We start from the raw sequence: 23835 nt of genomic DNA, 5'->3' as shown, positions 1-23835 counted from the left end.
TTTTTGACTTCTGAACTCCATTGTCGAATCTTCTGAAGGATGCTTTTCTGAATCTGATGGACCACTTTGATTTGACCCTGTTTTCTTCTGCCAGTCAGAAATGATAAGGTAAGAGAATACTCTGAATTTGATGGAGGGAGTCAGATTTGGGTCTGAAATGTGTTTTCTGCGTAACAATGAGATGGGACTCAGTGATGCAGCCTGGGTTGTTGGGTACTCACCTTTCCTAAAAGATGCCATCTGCTTAGAGCGAGAATAGGCTGTGACACGCAGGTCCCCCCAGGGAGATGGCTGTGGTGGTGGAGGGCATTAATGAGCAGGCATAAGGGACTGCTCCCGTTGAGCGCTTCCGCTGAAACCACTGCCACTGCTAGCGGCACAGGGAACAGAAGGATCCTTTCTCCAGGTCCAGGCAGCTCAGGCCCCTTTGTGGCCCTGCTTAGGAGAGACCTAGATTGCTCAGCAGAGGCCCAGGGCCCTGTACCGCCATCGCTGGATGATGCTTGGAACCTCGGGGCTGGCCTTGCTGGCGCTGCTTAGTGTGGTGGGCTCCAGCCAGGCCAGTGGCTTCACAGGTGAGGGGTCTGGGCTTGGCTAGGGCGGTTCTTGAGGAGGGACACTCTCTGGGCAGGGGTCTCATGAGAACAGCCCCCTGCTGAGACCCAGGCAGGCAAGGATACCTCTGCTTTGGGAGGTGGCACCTGTTCCTTGCTGGCCAAGCTTTCTTGTAATCACACACGGAAGCAGGCCATGCAGAGGCAGGGCAGGAGCTCCCTGCAAGCTTTTAGAGAGGATGCTCCCAGTGCAAACGGGCCTCTGAATCACCTGGGAGTTCATGGGGGCAAAATGCAGATTTATAGCAAGTCTGAGATACAGCCTAAAACTCTGCATGTCTGTGGGTCTTGACCCTGCTGAGAACAGCCAGGTCCTGCAGACTCAGAAAAAAGATCTCCCGAGCCTTGGGGTATTCAAGTCCTTGCTTGCAGACTCGCCCTAGGCCACACCAAGGGCAGAATCACCATAAGGGAGCAAGGGTCTGAGTGAGGGCACAGTTGAGAGCTTTGCATAAAGTGATCAAAGTAGCTGTTAAAAAATACATGGGGTTTCTGAAACCCCAGGATCCAGGGAATTGAAATAGCAAAGCTTTGTAATCACGTTCCTCTTTTTTTGAGTTGGAGTTTCACTATGTTCCCAGTCTAGAGTGCAGTGGCAAGATCTTGGCTCACAGCATCCTCAGTCTCCTGGGCTCTGGTGGTCCTGCTTCAGCCTCCCAAGTAGCTGGGACTACAGGCATGTGCCAGAACGCCTGGCTAATTTTTAATTTTTTCGTAGAGACAAGGTTTCTCTGTGTTGTCCTGACTGATCTTAAACTCTTGAGCTCAAGCAATCCTCTCATCTTGGCCTCTCCAAGTGCTGGGATTACAGACATGAGCCCTGCATCTGGGCTATAATCATTTTTCTCTTAAAGGCTGTCTTATTCAGCTGAGAATTAAAAGAGATCCGTTCTGTTTTCTAAAAGCAATTTTACTTATTTATTTATTCATTGCTGGTTTAAAGATTTTTTTTTTCACCCCAAAGCAGGGTTTTGCTTTACTTGTGATTTTTAACTTGGTTTTTTTCCATTGGAGTAGGTAATGTGTAAAGCACACAACTCAGCTGCAGAATGCATGGGAATATTGGGAAGCTGGAGGAGATCATAGAAGGTATTTTGGGGACCACCTCACTATAGCTATGAGGAAATGAGTCAGAATTTCAGTGATTCCACACCTGCATGCCCCTAGCTATGAGAGCCATGAAGTCTGTGCTGAGTTGTCACTATGTGCCAGGCATGGTTTCACTCAATCCTTCTACAACTGCAGGGCACAGCTGTTATTTTACAAATGACAAGACTGGGGCCTCAGAAGGCATGACACATATGCAGAACCACACAGCAGGTGTTTGTGAGGCTGGGTGTGAATTTGGGTCAGTCTAATCTTGGGACACTTGCTTGCTGCAGAGCACTGAGTGTTCCAACGTCTGAGACTAGAACCCAAGACCCCAACTCCTGCTTTAATGGCTCTTGGAGGGATTTGTTGAATGGCAGGATCTGCTAGAGATATTTTCTCTGTGCTCTGCCAAGAAACTTGGGGATGATACAGTGGCCTCTGATAAGATATAAAAAACAAAACAGGACAAACATCTCCAGAGTTTCACAGGAGAAGAGTGAGGGTGTGTGTGTGTGTGTGTGTGTGTGTGTGTCCTCTACTGTGGATCTTCTGGGACTCCCTAATCAGATGGGGCCCCAAGGGCTCTCTAGGGACCACCAAGGGCCACGACCTTCACTAATATGATTGGCATCTCTTCTTTGGTGAAGATGAAAAACGAAAATCTAGAACTACTTTGAGACATTCTCCACACGGGAAGTCTTCAGGTCTTGTCTTGTTCAGCCCATCACTAAATAGGTGGCCACATTCACTCTGGCCATGTTCTGCCATCCCTCAAACTCATGGTCAAGCTACCCTGACCCTAGGAGCTGATGTCTCCTGTCCTACCCTATAGAACAAGGGCCTTCCATTGCTTTCTAGAACTTGCTGTAACTACCCCTTTGGTGATGGTGAGCAGCAAGTTGTCCCCAGCCCAGGGGCCCTGCTGAACCCACCGGGTGCCTGGGATGCAGCCCCCAGGGGAGATTGTGACTTGGGTCACTATTGCTTGTGGAGTGAGCACTCTCCAGGGTGAGTGTGGGATTCAGTGCCTGTGTTCTTCCCTTGGCCTGAGTTTTGCTGGCTCTGACTCATTCCTTCTTGCAGGGAGTAACACACCCCTGAGTCTCACTGTTTCACACTTGTGAGTTGCCATGAGGTCCAAGGAGGGAATCTTGGGTGAGGCTGTCCCAGTGTAGGGAGTGAAGGCACCTGCTGTGCTGATCATTCTTTCTGTTTTGTTTATTTATTTTGTTCTTTTGTTTGTTTGAGTTGGGGTCTCACTCTATTATCCAGGCTAGATTGTAGTAGCACAATCACAGCCATTGCAGCCTCAACATCCTGGGCTCAGGCAAGCCTTACTTCTCAGCCTCCTGAGTAGCTGGAACTACAGGTGTGTGCCACCATGTTCAGCTAATTTTTAATATTTTTTTGTAGAGTCGGGGGTCTCACTTTGTTGTCCAGGCTGATCTCAAACTTAGGTTCATGTGATCCTCCCTCCTCGGCCTCCCAAAGTGCTAGATTACAGGTGTGAGCCACTACACCTGGCCCTGATAATTATTTCTCCTCCTATCTCTGTTTTCCTCCCCAGAAATCAATCTGGCTAAGGAATATGAAGGAATAAGGAAATGAACTGTGATACTGAGCCCTACCTATTGGCTGTTCAGCCTAGCAAAGCTTAGAGCTCAGAGGCTGAGTATCTGAAAATGCAAATACTGTATGTTCAAACCCCTCTGCATCCTACACTGAGTCCACATGTGCAGAGCCCAGTGCTAAGCACCAAGTGAATGGGGACATTTCACGGCACCTACGTTAGTTTCCTAGGGTTAATGTAGCAAAGAAACACAGGCCTAGTGACTACAGCAGTAGAAATTTATTGTCTCACAGTTCTGGAGGCGGAAGTATGAGATCACGGGGCGGCAGGGCTGCTCCTGCTGAGACTTCAGAGGAAATCTGTTTTGTGCCTGGCGTTTCTGGTGGCTGCTGGCGATCTTTGGAGCTTCTGGCTTACAGAAGCATCACCCCAATGTCCACCTCCCTGCGTGCATGTCTGTCTCCAAATTTCTCTTTTTTATAAGGATGCCAGTCCTCTGGCGTCAGAGTGCACCCTAATGACTTCACTTTAACTTGACAATTTCTGTAAGACCCTATCTCCAAATAAGGTCACATTTGGAGTTGCTGAGGGTTAGGATTTCAACATATGAAATTTTGGAGAAACATGATTCAGTTGGGATAAGGCAACAGAAGCTCCTCAGGGAGATGGCAAGCCCAAACACCATGCAGAGGGCAGTCCATGCCAAGGAGGCACATGGCTGGTGACCGTCACAGCACCAGGGGTCTCGAGAACCCAGGGACCATGTTGATGGACAGGTGATGGGTGCTTGTGGATAGGAACCAGGTTCCTGGTGAGAGGTGTATGGAGTCTGATAAGGTGAATGGTGAACTTGATGCTTGTCCTATAGCGGGGGTGACTATGCACTCTTCTGATGATGACGGTTGACAGTTGAAATGACCTTCAATCATCTATAGTTTATCAAGTGTGCTTTAAATATTTATTATTGATCTTTCACCTCATTGAACAAAAAAAAGTTTGTCATTGTCATCTCTCTGGCCCAGAGCACGCTGTCAGTATGTTTTGTTTTGGTTTTTTGAGTTGGGTTCTCATTCTGTCACCCAGGCTGGAATGCAGTGACAAAATCATGGCTCACCACAGCCCTGACCTCCAGGGCTCAGGCCATCCTTCCACCTCAGCCTCCTAAGTAGCTGGGACTACAGGCACATGCCACCACGCCCAGCTAATTTTTAAAATTTTTTCTGTAGAAACAAGGTCTCGATATGTTGCCCAGGCTGGTCTAGAACTCCAGGGCTCAAACAATCCTCCCACCTCTGCCTCCCAAAGTGCTGGAATTATAGGCATGAGCCACCGCACCGGGTCTCAGTATGTTCTTGCAGAGGGAACCGTTGCATGTTAATTTATGTGGCGAACCTGAGGCTTATGGAGACTAAGAGATAGATGTGCATGAGAGTCTATAGCTTGTAGAGTCAGAAAACATAAAGCAGAAAAAGGGACATGATTTCTGATTTTGTATTCCAACTCTGTGTTCCTTCTTTAGCCTATCATGAGACTCTTGGGCTGTGGAAGCATGTGTTGGGCCCCAGAGTGGCAGCCCTCTCTGTGTACAGGAGGATTTCTTGGCCAGTAGAGCTACGTTTTTGCTTTATTCCTTCGAGTTTACACTCATGTAACAACTTTCTGAGCATGCTAGAAGGCAAAGGCCCATGGATTGGGTGGGGGGGGGCCTAGAGTGTTCCCAGGTGTGGGAGATTTCGTTTTGCTTGCTCTTGCAGAAGGATGACTTATAGATAACTGCTCATATTGATTAGGTCCTGGTGATCTTCTGTCTCTGCTTCCTCAATCCCCCTCCTTGCTCGCCCTCCCTTTAGAAAAGGGCCTCTCCTTGTTGAGCTACCAGCTGTGCACCTACCGTGTGACCCACACCATACAGAAAGTGGAAGCTGTGCAGACATCTCATGTGACCTACGCATCTTGTGGTGGCTGGATCCCATGGAGGCTGTGCCCCAAGACAGTTTACAGGACCCAGTACCTTGTGGTGGAGATCCCTGAGCCCAGGAATGTGACTGACTGCTGCGAGGGCTATGAGCAGCTCGGCCTCTACTGCGTCTTATGTGAGTCCAGAGGGCTGGGCTGGGCTGGGCAGGGGTGGAGCCACCTCTTCTGATGGGATGGTCACTGTTCTTCCTGTTGGTCCTGAATTTACTAGATCTTTCTTTTTCTTTCTTTTTTTTTCTTTTGGCTGGAGTGCAATGGCACTATCATAGTTCACTACAGTCTCAACCATCTGGGCTCAGGCAATCTTTCTGCCTCACCCTCTCAAGAGCTAGGACTGCACACCATTCCTCCCATCTAATTATTTGGTTTTTGTATAGACAAAGTCTTGCTATATTGCCCAAGCCAGTCTTGAACTACTGGGCTCAGGTGATCCTCCCCCTCAGCCTTCCAAAGTTCTGGGATCACAAGCATGAGCCGCTGTGCTTGGCCTTAGATCTTTCGAGAATACTGCGTCTCAGCCCTAATCATGCATCAGCATCACCTGGAGGCCTTGTTCCTCGCTCCACTCCCAGTTTCTGATTCAGAGGCTCAGATGAAGTACAAGAATTAACCTTTCTAACAAGTTCCCAGGTGATTCTGATGCTGCTGTCCCCAAGGGCTCCACTTTGAGAACCTCTGTCTTTCTCAGACTTGAGTATACAAAAAAGATTCCTGGGCAGCTCTAAATATGCAGATTCCTGGGTTCCACCCTCAGAGATTGTGCCAGAATTAGTCTGGGGCATAGCTCAGTTTTCAGGACATTTTTAAAGCTCCCTAAGCAATTCAATGCACAGCTGAGTTTGAGAACCAGTGGTGCAATCTCTTCTACAGCGGTAATCAATCTTTCCTTTTTAAAAGCTGCAGTGAAATCCTTTTTCAGCCTAAATCCTAATCTGAACTCCAACCTGTGAAAGAGCTGGAAGGGGTCCCCAGCCTCCCACCACAACTGCCCGGAGACCCGCATGTCCACCCACTTCCTCAGTGCTGTTTGTAGGATGTCATCAGTGCTGTCATGTAGGTTGCTCAGGGCTGGTTGTCAGGGCGACCAGTGTGGTTATATCAGGCCAACGTCTGAGCTGGTTGGTTCTGGTGGGGCTTCAGCCTCCTGACATGCAGATGACCTCTTCCAGGGGGAGATTTTGTGTGTGTCTGTGTGTGTGTGTGTGTGTGTGTGAGAGAGAGAGAGAGAGAGAGAGAGAGAGAGAGAGTGGTGATTGTTTTGAGTCAATACCAGATCTAAAATGAGTTTCTGTAAAACCAGAAGATTCTCCTCCCCTCTAACAACCATGGAAGGGAGGAGTGAGAGGGTATAGCTACAGCTAGGTGTCAGTCGGAGTAACTCTGAGACTCAAGGGCTGTGGCCTCCAGAGTGTAGAAGGCACAAGTTCCTAGGTGCCCCCAGAGGGATCCCAAGTGACCCATCCCTGTGACAAGACCAGGATACCAGCAAGCTAGGCGTGGGTCCTCCAGACCAGGGTACCTCCCTCCTTAGCAAACTAGGGGCCATAGGTTGTAGAGTCTGGGGTTGTCACAGTCCTGTCTACTGGCCATCCTGAGGGGCCTTCCCTTTAGGTTCCCTGTGTAGTTTCACAGGGGACAGGGGTGGCTATCGCTTTTCCACTGTCTTGCTCGGGGGGCCGGGCACAGAGAGGGCCCAATGGTTTAGACTGAGCATGTACCCCTTGAATGGAGTATTGAATGGGTATGTACCCCTTTCAGGAGTATTAAACAGATACTACTGTCACCAATGCTACCATCACCGATAGAAACCAGACAGGGTGGCTAACCTCAGGCACAATGACAGTTTGTGTTCCTGTTGGTTCCAAACAGGGCTGTGGCTGTTCTCTAGCCTTCTTGCCCAGGTGCTGGGTCTAAGGAGATACTTTCTGTCCTGACTCCTACTCCCCTCTTCATGTTTCCTGTCTACAAGGGCCACATGCACAGAAGGGCTGGCCGCTATTGCCGCTGCCCTGGGAGTGGCTTCTTTTCCTGGGGGACGGTATGTTGGTACCATTAGGACACAGATGCTGGGACTGTGGCACTTCAGCATCCAGCATGTGGGCTTTGCAGTCTGGGTCTGATCTGTGAAGGACACGCTTCTTTCCCTGGCTGGTTGCTGTCAGGACAAGTGAGGTCACACAGGGAGGGGAGGAGACCCTGGGGGAGGCGATCAGTTCAATGGCCCCTTCCTACACCCTGGGTCTGTGAGGCCTCACCAGCTCCACCCACACGGGCACTGGCACCTTTCTGGTAAGAATGCTGCCCTGCTGTAACAAACAAGTTAATTCCCTCCCAGGAGAAGATAGGGAGCCTGGGGGCCCCTCCCCACCACCTGCTCCCTTGACAGACCAGCCACCAAGGAAATGACTCTTGTGGGAATCAGCCTCACTTTTAGAGTGTTTGTGCCTTTAATTAGGGACTTACCAGGGCCAGAAGAGAACATTCTAGTCAGGGAGCCCCATGGGCAGGAGGAGCAGGCCTACCCAGGGCAGCTGCAATGGGCGGTGTGGCTGCAGTAAGGGGGGCCAGGGTTGTGGGAAGGGACACCTGGAGCCCTTCAGTACAGGGTGCCCTCAGGTCTTAGAAGGGCCACTCAACAGCAGAGAGAGGAGGCAGACAGGAGCCCAGGAGGAAGGAGAAAGGAAGAGAAGAGGGAGGAAAATAGGCATTGTTCCTTGTAACAGGACAGAGCAGGAGACCCTTCATTCCCTCAGGCACAAAAGTAAGGGTACAGGCTTGGAGAGGCCAGCACCTTGATCGTGAAGGCACAGCTCCTGAGAGGTAGGCTGGCAGATGCCTCATTCTGCAGGGGAGTTTGTGGCATTTGAGGAGGGTAACCATGGCGATAGTGGCAGGAGAAACTCAGGACGCGGGGTTCTTCTTCTTCAGAAGGGTCCTTGCTGAGCCAGTCAGCTCAGCACTGCAGCCCTGGCTACTGTGAAGGATAGTTGCTGGCATCTACCTCTTCAACTCTGAGGTAAAAGACATCACATCGATGACTTGACGGTGCCATGGTAAAGTGGGAGTGTTTGCACCCCGGACACCTGCATTTGCATAACTCTTTCCACCAAAGCCTGAATGTTTAATTATCCCCTATTCAGAGATGTCTCGTGACAGGTTGGTTGCTTGGAGCCAGAAGTGAGATAGTCTCAGTAGGTGACCAGCTAAGGGTGGTGCCTCTGATTTGTATAGAATGAAGCAGGGACTGAAGCTAGACAGTCTGGAAATGTGGGGAGGAGAGAGGAGCAGATGATGCTGTGTCCTCTGTGCTAGGGCCTCCAGGTGTCCTAATGTGATATGACTTGCATCTCAGCCGCACAGTCGTCTGAGACTTAGAGTCTTATCCCTTTTCCGACAGCAGCAAAATGCCAGACTTGTCTCCTCCTTTCTCCTCCCCCTCAATAACAGGTTACCTAAAAAAGGGAAGAGAAGCCTGAATACAGTGTAATCCTACTTTCGGTCTAAAGGACCTTTTCAAAAGCTCTTTTGAGCCCAGCATCTGAAATGCAATGATAACCCATACATTAAGTCTTGAAAAATATGATTAAATGAGCCATACAGAAAATCTGAAAACACAGAAAAGAATAGGAGGAAATGACCCCCAAAACCCGTTGCCCACAAATAGCCACTGTTAACCTCTCCTTCTATCCGCGGCAGACAATTACGAGAGGATGGTCACCGTGCCGAGACTTTCTGTGGCGTGATTTTACTACTTAGCAATTTATCCAGAACAGTCTTCTTGTCAATAAATATTCTTCCACAGCATGCTTTGGTGGCCACATGACATTACCTCATATGGCTGTATCAGCATTCATTAAGCAATTTCTTACCCCTCACCACTTTGTTGTTTCTCATTTTTCATGATCATAAACAAGGCTGTGATGAGTCTCACATGGTACGAACATGGCTAGGCACAAGTTGGGTGATGTACTCAGGATGAATTCCCAAAAGTAGGACCAAGTGTCTAGTGAGTGGTCCCTAATTCCAGTGACACCCTGGTTCTGCACAGCCTTCTCCACAGGGTCCACAGTGGGACCCTATTGAACCAGGAGCCTCTCCTCAAATTCCCCATCTCCCCATGCTGATGACCAGGGGCTCTTGGGTAAGAACCTCCTGTCCTGACTAGGCAGAGAGACACTGAGGCGGGGGAGGGAGGCGGGAATGACTCCTCCCCAGCCACGAGACTCCTCCGCTCTGGAAGCCTTGGATTCTGTTGCTCAAACAGAAACCTCCACTGTCGCCCTGCTGAACCGTGACTAACTGAGTTGCCAGGCACTGGGCAGTTCTGTTTTATTGTTTGCATTGAGTTCGGGAAGAAGAAGGAGATTTTTGACTTTCTACCAAGTTGGAATCGTTGACTGTTCTCTTAGGGCGCCCAGTCAGCTTGCCAGCTCCAAGGGATGGAGGGCTTCCCGGCAGCAACCAATTAAGATGCAGAACTTTGACTCGAAGACACATCTGCTGTGACTAGGCAACCATTTTTGGAAGCTGAGTTTTTTTGGGGATATTTTCTTCTTATTTAAATACACTCTTTAGTTTAGAATAGTTTTCGTTTTAATGGAAAAGTTGCAAAGATAATGCAGATGGGTCCCATAAACGCCCCAGCCAATTCCCCAGTGTGAGCATCTCACACTTCCAGGGTGACTCTGTCCCCACTAAGGACCAGCCCTGGGGCATAGCAGTTCATGAAATGCCACACTCTATTCAGATGCCACCGCTTTTCTCCCAAGGCCTTTTCTCTGTCCCTAGAGCCTACGTTACATTTTGCACTGGGCTCTTTGCTTTTTGCACTGGGAGACAAAGCAAAGACCCAGAGTCTCTGAAAAGCCCCTTAGGAGCCTGGTGTGTACCCCCTTGCATTGTGCCAGATGTCCATTTGTCAAGCCTCCGGAGCCAGGCCCTGCACAGCCATTTCTCTGGGGCCTGGCAACATTGGTGTAGAGACCAGATGATGAGGTATTGAAGAGTGAGCCAAGAACAACGCAGGAAAGAGAATGTGACTGAGAGTGAACTTCAGCAGCAAGAAACATGGCCCAGCATCCTGTGGGAAGAGTGTCTACGTGGCTCTCTGCAACTTAGCAACCCTGGCTCCTTCTTCTCTGGTGTAGCCAATGCAGCGGCCCTTGGTCATGTGTTCCCAACAGATGCCAGGGCCCCTGCCTTCTTTTTTGGTTGTAGAGCATTCTGTAGAGACCCTGGGGGACCCAAGAGGCCTGTCCCTGGAACTACAGCCCCTGGCACCTCCCTTCCACTCAGCTTGTCCCACAAGTCTTCCTGAAGGACTTGGAGACTCCTTCCCACCTTCATGGGGTTGAGACCAGAGCTCTATCACCAGCCAGCCTCATCTAGTTTCCTGGGGTCTGAGGGGCCCTAGAGCTGTGCTCCTTTTTTTTTTGAGTAGAAATCTCACTTTGTCACCCAGGCTGGCATGCAGTGGCCACTGCAGCCTCGTCCTACTGGGCTCAGGTAATCCTTCCACCTTAACCTTCCAGGTAGCTGGAATTACAGGTGTGCACAACCATGCCCGGCTAATTCTTTGATTTATTGTAGAGACGAGGTCTAGCCAAGTTGCCCAGGCTGATCTAGAACCCCTGAACTCAGGCAATCCTCTCACCTCCGCCTCCCAAAGTGCTGGGATTACAGGCATAAGCCACCGCACCTGGTTAGAGCTGTGCTTCTGAATGTCCTGCAGGCCAATTGCAGATGCACAGAGCTTTATATGCATCTGGGCATGAGCCAGACAGTTTTGAATGACACTCCATGGTGGAATGGTGCCATCAGGGTGGCCAGGCACAGAAGCTGCAAGCTGGGCGGGTCTTTCCTGGGCATCAGCCATGGGGTCCTATCTCCTTCCACATCCCCTCGCTGCTGCTCTCAGCCTCAAGGAGCTCCTGACCTCAGCTTCCTCCTGTGCTGGGAGGCGGGGTCCTTGCCTGTCCCAGGCCTACCTCTGCCGCCTTGGAGAGGGCATGTAGTATCTCTCCCAGGCTCTGCCAGCATCGGGCATGTGCCTGGCTCTCTCCTGTCCCCTGAGGTCCAATTTCTTCTCTCCTCCTTCCTTCTGTGCTTCTCTGAGCCCTGAACATCAGCACCCTTGACTCCTGGCTGCTCCCCTTTGAGAACTGTGAGTCCTCAGACATTTCTCGCACTTTCCAAGAGCTTTCCTCAAATGTCTGCCATGGTCTCCCCCAGCAGCCCTGCCTGAGGTGCTGGTTCTCAGGACCACCACCTCCCACAGGGATGGTGTCATCCTTTAGTGACTGCTGTCCCTGGCCTCCTGTTCCCCCAGCCCCCGTCTCTGCCTTCTGCAGTAGCTCATTTCTGTGCCTCAGGCTGTCTTTGGCTGTGCTCATGTACAGCCCACTGTGAAGCTGTACAGTCCACAGCTACCCCTCACATGCCATGCTGCCACACATGTCCACATGGGTGCTCAGTATATGTGCTGGCCACACTCTTTAGTGTACCCCAGGTCGTTTTTCCCACAGCCTTCCCTGACGCAGGAGTGGGAGGCAGTGGATGCTAGGCCTGAAGCCTGGGGGTCTTCTTGAAGTTTCTCTTCCTCTTTCGCCCCCATACCCTCTGTCACATGTCTGTGGGTGCCTCCGCCTGGTGCCCCAGGTTCTGACACTGCTCACGCCTGCACGCTCACCCAGGGCCAGACCCACCAACTCTCACCTGGATCTTCACAAAGTCCTCCCAGCTTGTCCCTTGCAGTCAGAGCATGCTACAAATGAGCAAGTCAGATAGCACTTATCCTGTGCCCCCAGGGAAGCCGCACAACAGAGGGTGGAGGGGGTGAAGTGAGGGTGATTTCCCGCCATGGGCTGTGGGTTGGGAAGGTGGTTTGCGAAACTCCAGACCCCTTGGCTCTTCTTGGAGGACCAGGTTGGTCCAGCCCCAGGGGCAACCTGGGGGTCATGGGACATGGGGACACAGAGCCAGGTAGAGTATCTGAAGGCCTGAGAGGTACCATCAGGGTCCTGGTCACCACTGGACTGCCTCAAACCTCCAGGGCACATACCTCACATGCAGGAAGTGTCTCTCTATGGGCCTAATCCACCTGCCCCACCACACCCCATGCCTGGCTCACACTCTTGCCTCGTGGGTGTCAGGGCCGGTGTCTGCAGGGATGCTCAGAGTCTCCCTCTGCCCTATCCAGGCACCTGCACCTGTCCAGGATGGCTTTCCAGAGCCCTCTTCATCCCCCTTTTGTCCCCTGAGGCTGTCACCCCATCTGACTTCGGGTAACTTGACTTGCATTCTTGTCCCTTGACTGAAATATAGGCTTCCCAAAGGTACATAGTAGATGCTCAATAAATATTGAGTGAATGAATGAATGGAGAGTAAGTGAGCGAGCTATCAGAACTTGAAGCAGCAAGGGGTCCTCTCAGGGGGTGGGGGAGGCCCTGCACCTGGACTCCTGAGGTCTGGAGGAAAAGGACACACCCAGGAACTCAGCTGAAACTGCTTTGGCATGAGAGATGGTCAGAGCATATTAGAGCCAAAGCAAATGGCTCTCCAGCGGGGTGGATGTCAGACCTGGTGACAGCCCCTGAGCAGGACACATAGGCACCTCCAGGAGCTGCAGGTAGATTCCAGCACCAGAAAGTGCCCAGATTTGGTGCTTGTATTGCTGATCAGAGTCTTGCTTTTTACTACTAGCATGATTAATTGTATCATTTTCCAGCCCTGAATCGGTCTGGGGAGTTTGCATCCAGGCCCGGGATCTGCCCAATGGCAGGGCCAGAGCCATCCACCTCCCTATGCCTCCTGGACACCGACTGTCCTGGACTTCAGAAGTGCTGCTCCTGGGCAGGGGGGCGCCACTGCATGGCTCCTGTACCCCAAGGTAGGCTGCTGTGGGCACACTCGGGGAGACGCGCGGCAAAGGGAGGTGTCCAGGTGGGCCCTGCTCTTCCAGTGCTGGAGGGGTGGGTTTCCAGAAGCAGTAGCTCATTTCCTGGGGTGTCCTTGCAGGGTGCACAGCAATATCTATTTTGGGCAACTTCTTGGTCAACATCTGGACACTGACCTCTCAGGGGAGAATAGCCCATGGCACTTTCGGGACCCTGACATGGGAAGATGTTCCTGGTAGAGCAGGGACCCAAATCCCCCCAGTTTGCCTGGGGAAGCCCCAGCAGCTCCAGCTGGATTTTCTGGGGTGCGTGAGGTTGGCTGCACCTGGGGGACCAAAGGGGCATGACGAGCTCCTCACAGCACCCGCCATCAGGGCCTGCCCCTTGTCGGCATGCCTGCTGATCTGGAAAGTTCTCTCTCAATTGGGGACTGCACCCAGGAGAATGGGTCAGCCCATACATATATCATGTGTAGCCATATATGTCACAGCATTAGTATATGAGGGGGAATCCCCCAAAACCAGAATTTATTTATTAAAAAATTGTGTATTCTTACACGTTTAAACTTCAGTCACATTCAAGTACTCTCCGTTTGATGCAATACACCTATTGAGACACTTTTTCCACTGTTCAAAACACTTTTTGAACCCATCAATTTGGAAGTCTTTTAGTGCTTCCGCCATTATTTGTTTCATCTCTTCTACATCAGCAAAATGTTTCCCTTTGAGGACTTTTTTCATCTGGTGAAACGGAAAAGTCACTCGGGGTGAGATTGGGTGAATAGAGAAAGTGGGGCATGGGAGTCACGCCATTTTTGGTCAAAAACTGCTGAACATTCAGTGCAGTGTGGGCAAATGCGCTCATAATTTACCCACCGTGAAATGGGCAAATGCATTGAAAGAATTTCCAAAAAAAATTCATTGAAGCTGAACGCAACCTTTCACAACACTAGCTGGTACACTGATGCCAGTGGCTTCCTAGAACACTTACCTAGGGGGAGACCTGTACTACAAGGGGCCTGCCCTGCAAAAAATAATTCTGTTTCTTTTTTGGGCCCACTCTCATGGTATAGTAATAAAGTAATAGTATAGATAATATCAAATATTATTATAATACTATATATTAACTATACTATTAAACCATGTATTAAAGTATAGTATATATAATATATAGTATTATAAATTACATGTTACTATTAATACAATTTGATATTTATAGTATAAATAAATTGGTACAGTATATAAAAATTTTATGTCAATATGATATAATACTATAATGAAGTCTATAGGATGTATTTACATCCTAACTGCTTCTTTTAAAGGAAAAGCCCACCACTGTGGGTCCTTGGCCTTCTGACCAGGCGCAGCCTGCCACTGGACAGGGGCCAGTGGTCTTCATGGACATCAGGAGGGAGAGGACTGAGGGGCAGGCAACTGGGATGTCCTTACCAGTTCCCTGCTGCAGGTATCTTTGTGCAGGAAGGTACGTGCAGAATGCAGCCTCCTGCCTTCCAGGCCTCCCGTTCTCTTCTTCCACCCCAGTGGCCCTGCCCCATCCCAGACCATAACTCATCAGCATTTGTCCTGGTGTAGCTCCAGCAAGGCACCCGGGGAGCTCCTGGTACAACGTCACTGTGCTGGTGAAAATGAACTTCCAGGAACTCAAGCGAGTGGACCCCAAGCTCCTGAACCACATGCGCCTTCTACACTCCTTGGTAGGTGATGAGGACAGGGGCATCCTGCATGTTCCCTTCCAGGCAGCTCCCAGGGCAGACCCAGGTATGGGGCATGGGAGGGAATTGAGGAGTGGGGAGCGGTGAGGGGTGTTCCACTAGTGGATTCAGAGTGACTGCCTCTGAACCAAATTTGAATTTTTTTGTATTATTATTTTATCTTTTACAAAAATTTCATTAATAGGGTCAGGCACAGTGGCTCACACCTATAATCCCAGCACTTTGGGAAACTGAGGTGAGAGGATTGCCTGAGCCCATGGGTTCAAGACCAGCCCAGGCAACTTGGAGAGACCTCATTTCTACAATAAATAAAAAAATTTAACCAAGCGTGATGGCACCTGCTTGTGGTTCTAGCTACTTGGAAGGCTGAGGCAGAAGGATGGCCTGAACATAGCAGGTCAAGAGGCTGCCATGTCTGAGAGCATGCCACTGCACTCTAGCATGAGTGACAGAGTGAGATTCTGATTTTTAAAAAAGTGTACAGTTCAATACACTTATTGTTTTTCATTATTATTTTTTATTTTACTATTTTATTTATTGTTATTATTTTATTCTTTTAAAATTTTAATTGTGATAAAGACATAACAATATGTACAGTCTTAAATTTTTTTAAGTCTATAGTTCAGATGTGTGAAGTATATTCACATTGTTTTGCAAAAGATCTCTAGAGCTTTTACACCTTGCAAAACTAAAACTCAATACCTGTTCAGTAACGACTGCCCATTTCACCCTCTCCCCAGACCTTGACAAACACCCATCTACATTTTTGTTTCTATGAGTTTGATTATGTAAGATATCTCATGTAAGTGAAATCATATACTGTTTGTCACTTTGTTACTGACTTATTTCATTTAACATAATATTGTCAAGGTTTATTGTTATCGTAGAACATGACAAGATTTTCTTTTTAAGGCTGAATCATATTCCATTGTATGTAACTTGTCACATTTGAAAAATTTGCATGTCACTCAAGGGACATCTGGGTTGCTTCATTTGGTTTTGTAACGAATTCGAGGAACATGGGTGTGTGAATATATATCTTCCAGGTCCTGTGTTGCATGCTTTGACTAGGTTCCCAGAGGTGGGGTTGCTGGACATAAGATCAATTTATTTTTAGTTTTTTGTGAACTCTCCTTGGCGTTTTCATAGTGGTGGCATCATTTTTCCCCACCAACAGTCCATAAGGATCCTGATTTCTCCACATCCTTGACCAGATTTCCTTTTGTTTTGCTAATAGCCCTTCTAGTGGGTGTGAGGTGATAACTCGTGGATTTTCCTTTGCGTTGTTCTAAAAATAAGTGATTTCGAGCATCCTTTCCAATACCTGTTGGTCATTCGTATAACTTCTTTGGGGAAATGTCAGTTTAATTCTTTGTCTTTTTTTTTTGAGTCAGGATCTCACTCAGTCACCCAGACTGGAGTGCAGTGGCACAATCGTGACTCATCACAGCGTAGAACTCCTGGGTGCAGGTGATCCTCCCTCCTCATTCCTCTGAGTAGCTGGGACTACAGGCACATGCCACTACACCCAGCAATTTTTTTGTAGAGATGAGGTCTCACTCTGTTGCCCAGGCTGGTCTCAAATTTCTGGGCTCAAGCAATCCTCCCACCTCGGCCTCCCAAAGTTACAGGCATGAACTATTACACCTGGCTAGCTATTTTTAAATAGTTATTTACTTTTTGTTTTTGTTGAGTTTTAGAACTTGCTTATATACTCTGATATTAACTCTTGTCAAATATGTGATTTGCAAATATTTCCCCCAATTTCTTAGGTGGCATTTTTATTCTATTAAATGTTTCCTTTGGTGCACAGAAATTTTGAAGTTTGATGCAGCCAAATTGAATTCTTAAAAAAAAAATCAGTATCAGACCAAGAATGATGGCTCACACTTGTAGTCCTCGTACTTTGGGAAGCTGAGAGGGGGACTATTTGAAGCCAGGAGTTGGAGACCAGCCTGGGCAACAAAGAGAGATCCGTCTTCTACAAAGAAGAAAAAAATTAGGCGGGCATGGTGGTACGCACCTGTAGTTACAGTTACTTGGGGGGGCTGAGGTGGGAGGATCACTTGAACCCAGGAGTTCGAGCTGCAGTGAGCTATGATTACACTACTACATTCCAGCCTGGGCCACAGAGCGAGATCCCATCTCTGAAAACAAACAAAAAAGAAAAACAACGACAAAGAGGTATAATTTACATGCAACAAAACGGTATACAATTGAAGTGCATAGTTTGATGAGCTTTAATGTGCATACTCTTGTAAGGCCTACCTTGTTGTGGTATAGAACACAAATCCCTAATCTTGTGACAATCTGTTGCATAAATAAGAGTGTCCCAGTAAAAGATGGCCTAAGCTCTGAGCTCTGCCCTCCCAAACCTCGTTCCCAAATCCCTAGAATTTAGCTCCTGTTTTATGGAATTCCGCACCATCCTCGAAAGGGCTGAGCTGGGAACTTGTAACCTAGGGTTCTCTCCTGCGGCCTGACTGGGCTGGAGGGCTCTCGGGGGCAGGCAGGGCTTCTACACACAAGATGTCAGGAACAACCCCCAGTAGTGACAACTTAAAATGTCCCCAGACATTGCCCACTGTTCCCTGGGGACAGAATACCCCTGACTGAGATTCATTGATGACAAGTCTCACACTTTTGGACATGCGAGCAGCAATTTCCAACCAGGAAGTCTTCCCATCAGTCTTTGGAATCCCAGTGTGGATAGGGCATTGCATCCCCCAAGGGGGCCTTCCCTGGCAGTGATCTGATCTCAGGGTCAGCTGTTGACAGGACTCCTGCTTGGTTGAGCACTCTGCCATTGCATCTGGAAACGCTTAACACTTTTGAAACAGGTGTTTCATAACACTTCATTCTGCCGGGTTCGGTGGCTTAGCCTGTAATCTCACGCCTTTAGGTGGCTGAGGTGAGTGGATTGCCTGAGCCCGCGGGTTCTAGACCCCACCTGGGCAGGCGAGACCTCATCTCTACAATAAATTTAAAAAAAAAAATTAGCTGGGCATGGTAGCGTGTGCCTGTAGTTCTAGCTACTTGGAAGGCTGAGGCGGAAGGATCGCCAGAGCCCAGCAGGTCGAGGCTGCAGTGGCCGGGAGCAGCCACTGCACTCCAGTCTGGGCGACAGTGAGACTCCAACTCAAAAAAAAAAACCCCAAAAAACCAAAACACTTCATTCTGCACCTTATGCAGCTGGTCCTGCCTGCCCTTCTGATCTCATGGGTGTGTCCTTTGTGTGCCTGGGTGTCACAGCGTCAGGCCCAGGGTTGGGTCCCTCAGTCTTTAAACTAAGCTGGCTGGAGGTGATGGCACACAGACTCACCTTGCTTTAGGCCTCTGTCCAGTGACACTGGTTGAGAGACAGTCTGCAGCCTCAGCTTTGCCCAGAAACCTCTTTATCTTCCCCAGCTGGGAGTGGTTTCTGCTTCCTCTTAGCTTGTTGAAGGGGCTGCCCAATTGGCTGGTAAGAACTAGGCTCTGAAGCCACACTGCCTGGCCCCAGTGTTGCTATGCATCAGTTGTGAGACCTAGGCAATTTACTTAACCTCTCAGTGCCTTAGATACCTTCTCTGTTAAATAGAGCTAATTATAGTCCTACCTGAGGCAGTGGCTGCAGGTTTAAATAGTACATGTAAACAACTTTAAATGGTCCCTGATGTGTGTGGGGTCTGAGATGCTGTGGTTGTTGGTACTTTAAGCATTGCTGTGTGCTGCCTGTTTTCCCCCCAAGACCATGACCTCCATGTAGGAGCACACCCACTCAGTACATGATTCTGACTGCGGCTGTGCTGGGCTCCAAGGCTTGTTCTCGCTGCTAGGCAAGGGGACTGATGGGGCTGGGGCTGGCTCTCTATTCTACCTTCTAAATGACCAGCTGCATCTCCTCCCGGGAAGGGGTTCAGTACGCCTCGGAGGATTCCAGCTCTCCCAGCCTCCTTTGGAATTCCCAATAGAGATCTGAGGTCAGTTGGCAAATTCTGTCTTGGTGACACTTGTCTGGCTATGTAGTTGATGATCTGCCTGGCTTCTCAAGGGTTGAGATTTCAAGATGTTAGGTTGAAATAAAATAATTTATGCCAGGCACAGTGGCTCATGCCTATTGCCCCAGCACTTTGGAAGGCAGAAATGAGAGTGTTGCCTGAGCCCAGGGGTTTGAGACCAGCCTGGATAACTTGGTGACCTCATCTCTCTAAAAAAAAAAAATAGCTGGGCCTGGTGGCACACATGTGTGGTTCCAGCTACTTGAAAGACTGAGGCGGAAGGATTGCCAGAGCTCACCAGATTGAAGTTGTGGTGGCCGTGAGTCTCCAGCCTGGGCAACAGAGTGAGACTCCAATTCAATACAAAAAAAGAAAGAATTCATATGAAATGAGAAAAGGGATCATGAAACCTCAGGGAAAAAAACAAAACCAACAAAAAAACCCCAACAAACACAGACATGTATAACATGAGACCATGGCTTTTGAGCTCTAATTCTCAAATTCTCTCTGTCATCAGCTGCAAGAGATCTTTGGTCTCAGCAGCAGTGGGAGACAGAGGATCCCCATGTAATTGATTGTTCTGGGGCCACCATCACAAAGGACCATTTAATATGAGACTTAAAATGACAGAAATTTATTCTTTCACAGTTCTGGAAACTGGAAATGTAGAAGTCAAGATGTCAGCATGACTGGTTCCTCTGAGGCTTCTGAGGGCTCCAGGCCTCTCGCCTTGGCTTGCATGACATTTTCTCTGGGTCTTCATGTCACCCCCTGTACATGTCTGTCTCTATGTCCACATTTCTCCTTTTCCTAAGGACACCAGCCATATGGCCTCACTTCAACTCATTATATCTGCACTGACCCTATCTCCAAATAAGGTCACATTCTGAGGTGCTGGAAGTTAGGACTTAAACATGTGGATTTTGGGGGACACAATTCAGCTCACAACAACTGGTGGTGTAAAAGTATTTGTAAATCTGGTTTGCAGGATTTTTATTGGGAAGATGACAGACAAAAATATTGTAGTGGTTATTTTTGGTGTAACTGATGGTGTGTGTACAATTCATTTCAACTTCTGTAGACCTCCATCTCCTTGTCTGTCTGATGGGGACACGCTTCCTCCATGTGATGCCTGATTTTGGTTTCACAGGTCACCAGTGCCCTGCAACCACTGGACTCCAGCGTCCACCACCTGCACTCGGTTGGCAGGGACACCTCCACCACGGTGTCGTGGCTGCTGCTGGGCCTGCTGCAGCCCTTGCCCATAGCCAACATCTCTGCCAAACTGGACGACATTATGAAACGGGTCTATGAAGTGATCAACGTCCAGGTGCAAGGTGGTGCTTCCTCTCAGTCCTAGTTTACAGGGAGGCGGCCGGGGAGGGCCTAAAAGCCAAAGTGGAAGGCAGACTCCAAGCCCAGACTAGCCCTTCATCCCACAAAGACGATTTCAGTTCAGGAATAACTGGTTCAAGTTACTCCTGTGGGCGTGGAGGCAGTTTGACCCATCTCAAGATCATCCTTTAAACGACTAGGCCCCAAGCACAGATGATGAGAGCTCATATTGCCCCATGTCCCCCATGCTCTTTCCTTCCCTCCATTTCTTGTCCACATCTCTCATCTCCTTCCTTTCTAGGCCTGCTTGTCCCACCATCCTAGCTTGTGCTGGAGTACAGATATCAGAGCGAACCTTCAGTTCTTTGAGGTCCTAAAATTCCCTCCTCCCCACTGTCCAACCTCATCAGGGACACTCTCATACCTAGAAGTCTCTTTCAGCAAAATCTGTACAAAGTTGAACTTGTTCTTGGTAAAGCACATAGATATGGCCTTGTTTCTGGAAGACGTGCTTTTTTTTCCCCCTGGTCTATGTCAGGGGTTGGCAAACTTTTTCTAAAAAGGGCCAGATAGTAAATATTTTTTGGCTTTGTGGACCAATGTGGTCTCTGTCCCAACTACTCAGCTCTGCTGCTGTAGCAGGAAAGCAGCCAGACAGCGTGCAGGCAAGTGGCTGGGATCCAGTCCAATGTTCTTTCCCCAAGCCAGAGGCAGGCAGCCACGTGTGCTGCTCCCCAGGCTGTGTGGGAGGGTGGTTGCTCTTGGTGAAGTTGCCTCTATGAGCTTGAAGGTGGCATGTAACAGCGTCAGGGTTTGGAGCCCAGTGAAAGCTCCAGTGGCTGCTTTCATTTTCCTCCAGATTCATAAATGTTCTTGTAAGCCAAGCTGTGTTGTTCTGCTGCCAGTAAGCAAGAGTCTCATCTTGTCTGTTCCATCAGTGTCCTTCAGCCAGGGCTTGCAGGAACACGTCTGCAGGTGAACAAGTTGGGTGTATTACTCGAGGCAGCGTGGGAGAATCATGCTGTGGGAACCGTGGGGTTTCTCAGTAAGAGGTTGTTGGAAAGAACCTACTATAGAAGTCAGGTGTTGGTCGGGTGGTTTGGGGAGGCCCAGAAGAGGTGGGATTCTTGCTCTAGGTTGGATGCTGTCGGAAAGTGGGAGCCATCCTACAATTGGGTGTCTCAGTACATCTTAGCTTCAGGGAGGGAAAAAAATTGAGTGAAGATAAGCTGTAACTGGTAATGAACTAATCATCACTCATTTTGATGGGGTTGGGGTGTTGGTTAGTGGTTGATGTTTTATGAGTAACATGTGAGCTTATCCATGTCTGTGCTTATGTAGAATGACCCAGTGACCATGTCTGAGACCGGTCTGTGTGAAGTGTCTTCTGCCTGGAAGTGGCAGCCCAGCCTCGGGACAGCTCTGGGTTTCTTACTCAGTGGAGAAAACTGCCATTCATTTGACTTGCTCTTGGGGTAGGATGTTTGGGCCCCTACCTGACCTCTTAGACTCAGTCCAGCCTGAGAAAATTTGCCTTAGGCAATAGAAGCTATCTGGGGCACGAGAGGCTACAAGGTGAGCGGGCAGCATGTCCTGCCTGGACGTGGGCCATTGATTGTACGATGACGGCTCTCTCTCTAAGACAGGACTTCCATGGTTCCCGCCCCGGGATCACCGCCCAATGCACTCTCTCAGCTCACGTGGCACAAATCCGTGGCAGGAATTCACAGAGGACATTTGTGTGGAAGTTGATGAGGATGGTAAGATGGTGGTCGTGCCTCTGCTGAGCATCTGTGCCCACTCTCCCTTTCAATAGATGTAAACGAATGTGCCTACGAGGAACTCAATGCCTGCTCTGCACAGGGGCCATGTGCAAACCTGGAGGGCTCATATCAGTGCATCTGTCACCAGGCATCGCGGGCCTTGGGTCCCCAGCGGCTGAACAACATGTGTGAAGGTAAAGGCTGGGCTCTCCTGGATGGTGTGGGGATGGCTCAAGGAATCCTTTTAAGGATGGATGGTCTGTTGGCCTCAGGGGTTCTTCTTGCTGAGAGGGGCTGCCTGGCTCACAGGCATAGAATGGTCACTCGATTTTCTCAGTCATTCCTGGTCTTACAGTGGGCTGTTCTTGCCTTCATTCTTTGATTTGGGAAATGTTTATGTACCATTTTCTGTGTTTGATGTTGGTTATTATCTGCCTGAGCAGATAATAATCTTTGACTGTTTAATTGATTAAGTCAGGGGTCCCTGGCTGACAGGTATCAGGGGATGGGTACTGGTCCATAGCCTGTTAGGAACCAGGCTACACAGCAGGAGGTGAGTGAGCAGCAGGGCAGTGAGTGAAGCTTCATCTGTATTTACAATCGCTCCCCATCACCCACATTACTGCTTGAGCTCTGCCTTCTGTCAGATCAGCGGTGGCATCAGATTCTCATAGAAGCGTGAACCCTATAGTGAACTGCCCATATGAGGGATCTAGGTTGCACGCTCTTTATGAGAATCTGATGCCTGATAATCTGAGATGGAGCTGAGGTGGTGATGCTATATACTTCATTATATATTACAATATAAGAATGATAGAAATAAGGTACACAATAAATGTAATGTGCTTGAATCATCTCCAAGGCGTTTCCAGTCTGTGAAAAATTGTCTTCCATGAAACTAGTCCCCGATGCCAAAAAGGTTGGGGACTGCTGGATTAAGCGGAGACATCTTGGCAAGTGAAAGGGGTAAGATTAATGCCTGTACTGGGAGCCCACAGCAGTAAGCCAGTGCTGTCAACCTAGATAACAAAAGAACATGTTGGGAGCTGGAAACACCGAGAATGGAGTACCTGACTCTATTCCAGTTGGGAGAGGGATGAGGGGGAGGCAGGGAGCCCTGGGGTTATGCCAGGGGCTGGCATGTGGGGTTGGCTTCTGCCATCAAGGGGCTTTGAGTAAGAAGTAACTGCGTACTTTATCTTTTTTTTTGAGTCAGGGTCTCTCACTCTGTCACCCAAGCTGGAGTGCAGTGGCATGATCATGGCCACCACAGCCTAAGACTTCTGGGCTTAGGCAATCCTTCCACCTTAGCTTCTCAAGTAGTTGGGCATGGTGAAGCCCAGGGTCATTATGATCATCACTGATAATCATGGAGAGCACTGAGATGGAGTTGACATTGGGTGGAGATGCAGGGATACTGGCTGAGTGAGGCAGGAGAAGCTGGGGCCTGTGGTGAGGGCTGGGCTGCACGTGGCATTCTGGGTTTGTCACATCTAAGTGGTGTTTAAACTATGGGCATGACTGAGAGAAGGGAGGGGGACTGTGGAACTGTGGCAGAGAGATTCCAGCTGTGAGAGGGGAGCATAGGAGGAGAGGCTACAGAGGAGGAGTGAGGTGGGAAACAGCAGAGGGGCAGGCAGCGAAGCTAAGAGACAGCTCAGGGCCAGGCCAGTAACTCATGCCTGTAATCCTAGCACTTTGACAGGCCAAGGTGGGAAGATTGTTTGAGCCCAGGAGTTTGAGATCAGTCTGGGCAACATAGCAAGACTTTGTTTCTACAAAAAAATAAAAAATTAGCCAGGTGTGATGGTGTGCAACTGTAGCCCCAGCCACCCAGGAGGCTGAGGCTGCAGTGAGCTGTGATCATGTTACAGCAT

The 23835-nt window shown here is 49.2% G+C and overlaps 1 protein-coding gene across 2 annotated transcripts in view; it reads left to right on the top strand.

Moving 5' to 3' along the window:
• The first annotated feature begins 499 nt into the window (after window positions 1-499).
• The window catches only part of UMODL1 (uromodulin like 1), a 71112-nt gene continuing 47776 nt past the window's right edge, over window positions 500-23835 (top strand). For both annotated transcript variants that reach the window (XM_008052858.2, XM_008052857.2), the window contains exons 1-6: window positions 500-575; window positions 5127-5369; window positions 12980-13141; window positions 14741-14862; window positions 20011-20197; window positions 22012-22152. In XM_008052858.2, the coding sequence (XP_008051049.1) occupies window positions 500-575; window positions 5127-5369; window positions 12980-13141; window positions 14741-14862; window positions 20011-20197; window positions 22012-22152 (931 nt within the window). The remainder of the gene's footprint in view (window positions 576-5126; window positions 5370-12979; window positions 13142-14740; window positions 14863-20010; window positions 20198-22011; window positions 22153-23835) is intronic.

This window comes from Carlito syrichta, unplaced genomic scaffold (assembly GCF_000164805.1).
Source record: "Carlito syrichta isolate Samal-C Ts95f unplaced genomic scaffold, Tarsius_syrichta-2.0.1 Scaffold287598, whole genome shotgun sequence".
Taxonomy (NCBI): Eukaryota; Metazoa; Chordata; class Mammalia; order Primates; family Tarsiidae; genus Carlito; species Carlito syrichta.
This window is presented reverse-complemented; position numbering and strand designations above follow the sequence as displayed.